An 8,641-nucleotide genomic window follows, 5' to 3' on the forward strand; every position below is an offset into this window, starting at 1 on the left:
AGCAAGAGGAAGCAGTGATTCAACGAAAGTAAAAATGTTCCTTTCCTATATATATATTTGGTGTTTTAGAAGGCTTTATTGCTTTTCATGATGGTAAGACTAGTTTATTTTTATTGCATACAATTTGTATAATGCACATATATTCTCTGGAGATTTAAAATACAAGTTTAGTCTGTAGACCACATTTAAGAGTATACAAGACTCCCTAATAGCTACATTACCATGCTTTAAAATTAAATTAAAATTAAATGTGATAAATACGGTGAATGTTGATGCAATGTTCTTTATAATTTTTTATTATTTAATATTTATTAGTATTCTGTACATATTCTTATTTTTGTAAACCTTCTTAACCTATTTATATTTTCTCCCCTTTAATATTATGCATGCTTAACTTATTCCATTCTAAATTAGATTACACAAATTTTTATTAATTTGAATTACAAATGCATATATCTAATATACATGAATGAAAGATATGAGCCTGTTATGAGGGAAAAAAAATATTCTTCCTGAGTCCTTATTCATACCTATTTCATTAAATAGACAGTCTAAAAGTTAAGATACATAGTCTGAAGGTAAACTACTACAAAGAAGTACAATTTTATATTCTTGTATTTTAATTTTATTAGGTAGGTTTCTTAGCTAGATCATGAAACTAAGGTTATTTCCATCCAAGATAAGATTCCTTAGAGAATAAAGAAAACTTTACTGTAATATTTCAGAAGGCATTTCTTAAGCTGTTTTTACCACTGTTCATTAGAAACTAAGAAAGTGAGGATATTTCAGTATATTCATGATTTCAGAAGAATACCCCCTCACCGTACAAAATTACTATCAGTTACTAAAGATTATATTTACAGTTGAAAGATAATAACAATTTCATGACACTTACCCAATGTTAGCAAAAATTTTAGTCTTTCAGAAATATCCAAGCTCTGAAATAATTTTCTGCCCTAAATAGAATGGGATAAGAAATTTTTTTTAATATTTCCATTTTTTTCCCCAGTGAGGGTTTTTTTTTCCATAGCTGAAAAAGATTTTATCAGGTACTTCTATTTTTATTCAGAGGATTTATTGGATTTTTAAATTAAGCTCCACTAAAAAAAATTATTGATGAGGATAACAATTTAAACAATGTTTCATAATATTTAACATGAAAACATTTTATAATCTAAGGATTGTTATGTTCCTGTTTGATCTCAAGTATTGCTCATTTTAAGATCCAGACCTATCTGGATGTCTAGAGAGATTCCAGACCCCCAGGAATCTTATTTAGTTAAGAAACCAAGATGCCTTCTGGGAAGAATTCAGTTTACTCTTTCAGGTACCTAATTCTTGCTTATATGTCATGATTCAGGCAGTCTGTTGTCTCCATTGAGAAAGCTTCCATGAACACTCCTTTCTCCCACAGTGACACAGACAGCCAACTTTGGGGTCCCACGGCACCTGATACCACATTTCTTTATTTTAAGACACAGACAATATATTTTAGTGATTTTCTTACTAGTCTGTCTCAGGTGGCTTCTTGGAGTAAATTGGGTTCTGGAGTAAAAAACTTACCCCTTCAACAAAAATGTACTGAACAACTATTGTGTCCCAAGTTTGAGCGTTCAATCACTCAAACAGTTATACAACACGGGCAAATTATTTAAACACCTTAAGCCTCACTTTTCTCATCTGTCAACTTGGAATATTAATGGTATATGCCCTACAAATTGTGGTGAAAATTACACAACGTATTCTTACAAATGCTTAGCATTTTTAACACATAGAAAATGCCTCATAAATGTTGGCTATTACAATATTTCTCTTATGATAAACAAATTAAACTAGTAGAATCCTTTAAATAGACTTAGAAGGTGATGGCTTAAAAGAAGATAGCCTGGACATCGTGCAGAGATAAAGAGGGTATTTGAATTTTTTTTTTAAATAAATAGAGAGGAAAGAACATTCTTTTATTTCACTCTCAGTCCTGAAGGTGAATTTTGTGAGTTAATGAATTCAAAATTCAAAATTACTTTCACTCAGCACTTTAATGTCACTGTTCCACTGCTTTCTTAAACTGCTAAGAAGTTTAGAGTCAATCTAATTCTCATCCTTTGTGAGTAATTTGTCTTTTCTCTTTCACAGGTTTTTTTTCTCTTTTTAACATTGATAAAGATATCATAGCTTAGTAGAGGCAGCTTTTAGTGTTTTGGTAAAGAGTATAGCTTTGAAGGCAGATTGGTGGAGGCTCAACTGCTTACTATTGTTTAACCTCTCTCTGCCTCAGTTTTCTAATCTGTAAAATAGAGATAATAATCAGATAAACTTTATAAGTCTGGTGTGAGGACTGATTAAAATAATAGACTTAAAGTGATTAGAAAAGTGCCTGTACTCTTTATAAGTACCCAATAAATGTTACCCATTATGTTATCAGTTGTCTCCTAAAGGCTTCCTATAAGATTCTGGGTTTTTTATTTTGTTCTGTGTTGATGTTCTTCATTTACCTGGCATGGTAATTAGTGGGTTCTGTTAAACTGAGGACTTACCTCTTGCTTCAGCTTTGAGTGTATTATGCGGCACTAGAATTCAAATCCACATCTCTCTTACTACAAAAGCTTATCTCTTAACTATTATGCTTTACTATTTCTGCTGCTGAATTAGTTATTAAATACACAAAATGAGAGAAATAATGTCAATCTAATTCATATCTATGGTAAATATCAATGAGTTAATATTTTCAAAATATTTTGCAAATTCCTTGGAAGACAGAAATAATATTTTTTCAACAAATATTTTTGAGCACTTACTATATGCCAGAATTAGATGAGGTGCTTTACTTCAGAGATGAATAATCAAAATTCCAGCCCTGAAAGACCTCATAGTCCATATAAAGTAGGCTAACATGACAGATGCTATAGTAGAAGGAGAAGAGCAGAGCAGAAAGGACACCTAACACTGGCAGGTATTTGGAGATAGGGTACATGGGTGAAAATGGGGAGGATGTGATAGACTGTTAGCTGTCCCACCAAATTCACTGTAATGTTCTTCCTCAATGTTTAGGCATTCAAATAAAGAGTACATTTCATAGCCACCCTTGTAGCCTAATGTGGTCACATGAATAAATTATCATGAGTGAAAAGTACAAAGTTAAATTTGCAACCTGTAGATCACCTTCCTAAAGATCACTGTCCTGAATTCACTCCTCCCCTTTCCATCTAGCTAGAAAAGGTGATGAAGGCAGCAGCTTTGGAAACCAGGTATTGAGAATGGTGGAGCCATCGCTGATAGCTTGGGTTTCTGCGTGATGATGTAGACCAGAGCCCATCCATTCTCTTTAAGCTACTGTATCTTTAATTCCTTAAAAAATATATATGGTAGCTTAGTCTTTACCCTATGAAAATACAAGTTGTTTGGAAAAGGCTTCACAAAATGCCAATATCTGAACTGAGTCTTATAGGAAACATAAGAGAACAGGATAGGAGAAGGTATTTAGGAAGAAAAAATACCACAGAGGAAAAGAGCATGTCATATAAAAAAAAAAGTACACAGTTTAGTATTTCTAAGATATCAAAATAATATGCAAATTATCAAACAAGATTTTTTAAAACTCAAATTAAAAATTAAATCTTTCCTCCTCAAATCTATTTGCAAAATAGAAACACATTATTCCTAAATAACTTTTCTCTCCAAAAACATTATTCCAATAAACACATTCTTTTTATTTTCCATATTTCTTTATACATACCATACAAAGCTCAAATAAAATGATTCCAAGAGACCATACATCGGATTTGGGGCCAGAAGGCAATGGTTTTTCACTTGGCATATGATCAATGGTTTTGAAAATTCCTTGAGCAATTACTTCGGGTGCCAAGTATGATGGATACCTATAGGATATATTAAAATAATGAATAATTGATATATATAACAAAGGGACAAAAAAGTAGTATATTTTTATAAACGGTGCGGTGTGGTAAGGTCTATATAAAAATTCTATGCAACTAAATTAGCTGTTGCTAGGAAGATTTCTAAACTAACCATCATAATAAAGGAATTTAAGTCTAGGCATCATGAGTAAAAACACATGAGTCTCTGTGTTTTAAAACTTCAACTTCCATGTGAGACCAAGAGAAGAGATGTTTATTTGATGCAGGATCTATATTTCCTAAACAATTTAACTCATACAGTTTGTTCAAATACCATAATTACATGGAACTTTGAATAGGAAGTGAGACCTGGTAAATTTGTACAGGTCAGCATGAAATAGAAACACATCCCAAAGTAATCTGAGCAGAGAATAAAAATATATATGCAGGGCCCTCCTGAGGAGCTGGGGGAAAATACGTAAGTGTTAGACTTCCTCACCTGGATTGTTGCTGATGTTCTCACAAACACTGAGGACTGGCAGTTTAGTATACTGAGCTCTCTATCTTGGTGCTTGCCCTTGTGAAGCTCATTACTGCAAAGGAGAGGCTAAGCCTGCTTATAATCGTGCCTAAGAATTTCCCCGAGTACCTCTTTGTTGCTCAGATGTGGCCCTCTCTCTCTAGCTAACCCAACTTGGTAGGTGAACTCACTGCCCTCCCCTCTACGTGGGACCTAACTCCCAGGGTGTAAATGTCCCTGGCAACACAGGATATTACTCCTGAGGATGAATCTGGACCCAGCATCACAGGATTAAAAACACCTTCTTGACCAAAAGGGGGATGTGAAATGAAACAAAATAAAATTTCAATGGCTGAGATACTCCAAATGGAGCCAAGAGGTCACTCTGGTGGGCACTCTTACACACTATAAAAATAACCCTTTTTAGGTTTTAATGTATTAGAATAGCTAGAAGTAAACATCTGAAACTATCGAATGGCCTTGACTCTTGAAGACAACCATATAACAATGTAGCTTACAAGGGGTGACAGTGTGATTGTGAAAGCCTTGTGGATCACACTCCCTTTATCCAGAGTATGGATGGATGAACAGAAAAATGGGGACAAAAACTAAATGAAAAATAGGGTGGGGGGGATGATTTGGGTGCTCTTTTTACTTTTATTTTTTATTCTTATTTTCACTTTTTCTGGCATAAGGAAAATGTTCAAAAAAATAGATTGGGGTGATGAATGCACAACTATGTGACGGTACTGTGAACAGTTGACTTTAAACCATGGATGATTGTATGGTATGTGAATATATCTCAATAAAACTGAATTAAAAAAACAAAACAAAACATGAGTCTCAAATAGTTTTAAAACCATTGTTGTCTCCCTACAGCATTAGTTCCTTTCTTTGCTTTCCTCTGTGTTTTTATCAGGTGGTCTCTCATACAGTCCTCCATGTTTTCAGGTGTTTTTCTTTCCTTCTTACAGCCTATCTTCTCTTATTATTGATCTATTATTTAATGTACATTTTATCTTTACAACAGTATTTATTATTTTGAGTAGTACAAGAGTTGAAAGCTGTAAAAATGAATAAAACTGAAAAGTAAAATCTCTTTCCCATCTCTTTTGTGTGTCTTTCCTAAGATATTCCCTTCCTACTCCTGTCTTCTCCCCTAGACCAACTCTGTATATATATATATATATATTTTCTACTTATCACCACTGCCCCACAGCATAGCAGCACACTATAAATAGTGCTCTATACCTGCACCCCCCCCACTTAATTTATTTTAGAGACTGTTCTAAAAAAATAAGTATATATGCCTCATTCTTTTTTAAAACTGCCAAGAATTTCATTGTAGAAAGGCAGTTATTTGACCAAACTCTGCTGAAGAGTGTTTTGTAAGTTCCATTCTTTAGTTATTATAAACAAGATTGAAATGAATATATTGCAAATATTGTATTTCCCCCATGTGTATGCATAGCTAATGGATAAATTCCTCAAAGTTGGACTACAAGGTCAATAAGGTACGTGCATATTAGATTTCTATAGCTATTGCCAAGTTTTATCAATTTATATTCACAAATAATGCATGAGGGTGCCTATTTCTCCACACCTTAACCAACATAACAAAGTTTTTGAAAACTGTTTTAGTAAATATTGAGTGAATGCAAAACACCCTTTATTAAATATGAATAAGGTATTAAGAATAATGCTTCAGTGAATATCCATGGACTCACCATGCAGTTTTGGTAAACATGAAATTACCACCAAAGGTCCCTCTCTGCTTCTCCCTGATTATATTCCCCTCCCTCAGAAGGTACAGCCATCTGGAATTTCTCTGTTCATCATTCCCTTCCTTTTCTTTATAGTTTTACCACATGTTTGTATCCCTAAAATGTACATTATTTAGTCAAGCATATTTCTGAAATTGGACTTATGCTGACTGTATTCATCTGTATTTGCTTTTTTTTCAGTCAATATTATTTATTTCTAAGTCATCCATATCACTGAATGTAGCTATCATTCATTTTTGCTTTTATTTTATGAATATAACAAAATGTATTTACCCATTCTAAAGTCAATGGGCATTTAAGCAGTTTCCTGTTTTTTATATTATAAACAATGTTGCTTGGAATACTATGTATGGTGTACATCTGCAAGTTTCCCAAGGGTATAAACCTAGCCTTGAATGTCTAGGTCATAGGATGTGTGCACTCTCAACTGTATTACATCATGCCAAATGATTTTCAAAAGGGGTTGTACTAATTTATACTTCCATTAGAAGTGTAAGACAGCTCCCTATTGCTTGCTTCTTTACTACACTTGATATTGACAGTCTTTTTCATGTTTGACAATCTGGTGGATGAGAACTGTATATCATTGTGGTTTTATTGCATTTCCTTGACAATTAATGAGATTGAGGCATCTTTCTATGTTTATTGACCATTCAGGTTTCCTCTTGTGTGAAGTTCCCATTCAAGTTTTTGTCCATTTCTCTAGTAGGTAGTTCTTTTAGGCATCCTCAAGACCACCCACATTTGGAGATTCTCTAGAAGAACTCATGGGACTTAGGATATAGTAGTACTCAGCTGAGATTTATTACAGTGAGATTCTATGGACACTTAGAGAAATCATAAGCGAAAAAGAGCCAGAGTCTGAAGGAGTCTATATGCAGCTTCCTTATGCTCACTCTCTCTCTCCCATCAGGGGTCACACAGAGTGCAACATCTTTCTGCCCAGAGAAACCCATTAGAGACTCAGACCCCAAGGTTTTTATTGTGGGCCAGTCAAGTAGGTATCCTATGTCTAGCATGTACCGAAATTCAAAATCCCTATAAGAAAACTAAGTGTTTGGCATTGTGTAATAAGCAATTTGGCCTCACCTAAAGAGAAGTCTGGCCTTTGTCTAGGCTTCTGGGGGGTAACCACTAAACCCTTGGAATTTCTTAGTGATAGGAGTGTCTTTGTTATTCACAATGGGCTTATGAGACCACAACTGATAGTTTATGCTAATTAGGTAACCCAGGGTTGGGGATGACTACAGCAGAAAAACCACCAACCCTGTGGCAAGAGAGTTGGGACTTTGAGCCATGTGATATCAGTCAATCCTCTGGTGAGGAGAGGGGGTAGGAGATTGAGTTCAACCATGTGGGCAATGATTCAATCAATCATGCCCATGTAATGAAACCCCAATAAGAAAGCTGGACAGGGAAGCTCAGTGAGCTTCCTAAGTCGGCAATACTCTATGCCTATTGCTACACACAGAACCCGGGAACGTAGGAAACTTCACCTTTGGAATCCTCTCAGACCTGGCCCTATGTATGTCTTCCTTTAGCTGGTTATAATTTGTATCCTTTTGCTACAATAAAATTGTAATTGTAGGAATACAAGAGTTCTGTGAGTAGTTCTAATGAACTACAGAACCTGAGAATAGTTTAGGGAAACCCCTCAACTTGCAGTTGGTGTCAGAAGTCTTGGCAATCTGGAGGACTGCTCCCTTAACATAGAGTTTGGCTAACTCCAGGAAAGCACAAACTATATCATTTGCACAAACAGGAACAGTAAACCACCCTATTGTGTGAACACTTTTAAAATCCAAGTTTCCAGAAAAAAATTCTTCTAACATCTGCTGCCTTCTAATCTCATAAATGTAAACAGTTTTATTTAATAATAATAATAAACAGTCTTTAAAAAGAATATATTCTATAAAATGTGATGGCCTTCTGATCTTAATTTTCTGATAAATTCATTTTATCAACAATTCCATGAAACTTTAGCTGATCTGCTGAAGCAGAAATAATCTTTCTTCACAGTTAATCTCCACAGTATTTTATCTGTATACTTCTTATAGTTCTCTAATAATTATAAGGCATTTGTTTTACCTATTATATACTTTATGTAATATATTATATAAATATTATATTACAGGCATACCTCAGAGGTAATGTGGATTCAGTTCTAGACCACCACAATAAAGAGAATATTGTAACAAAGTGAATCACACAAATTTTGTGGTCTCCCAGTGCATATAAAAGTTATATTTATACTATAATGTAGTCAATTAAGTGTGCAATAGCAATATGTAAAAAAAAAACAATATATACCTTAATTAAAAAAATACTTCATTGCTAAAAAATGCTAACGATTATCTCAACCTTCAGTGAGTCATAATCTTTTTGCTGGTGGAGGGTTTTGTCTCGATGTTGATGGCTACTGACTGATTATAAGGATGGTGGTTGCCAAAGTTGGGTGGCTGTGGCAATTTCTTAAAATAAAC

At 34.2% G+C, this 8,641-nt stretch overlaps 1 protein-coding gene across 6 annotated transcripts in view; it reads right to left on the minus strand.

Annotated features, from left to right (window-relative positions):
• Positions 1-8,641, minus strand: part of TBCK (TBC1 domain containing kinase) — a 288,134-nt gene that overhangs the window by 207,015 nt on the left and 72,478 nt on the right. For all 6 annotated transcript variants that reach the window (XM_037830400.1, XM_037830399.1, XM_037830401.1 and 3 more), the window contains exons 6-7: positions 3,734-3,875; positions 896-956 (exon numbers count right to left, since the gene is read on the minus strand). In XM_037830400.1, the coding sequence (XP_037686328.1) occupies positions 896-956; positions 3,734-3,875 (203 nt within the window). The remainder of the gene's footprint in view (positions 1-895; positions 957-3,733; positions 3,876-8,641) is intronic.

The sequence above is a fragment of the Choloepus didactylus genome, chromosome 3, assembly GCF_015220235.1.
Source record: "Choloepus didactylus isolate mChoDid1 chromosome 3, mChoDid1.pri, whole genome shotgun sequence".
NCBI classification, from domain to species: Eukaryota; Metazoa; Chordata; class Mammalia; order Pilosa; family Megalonychidae; genus Choloepus; species Choloepus didactylus.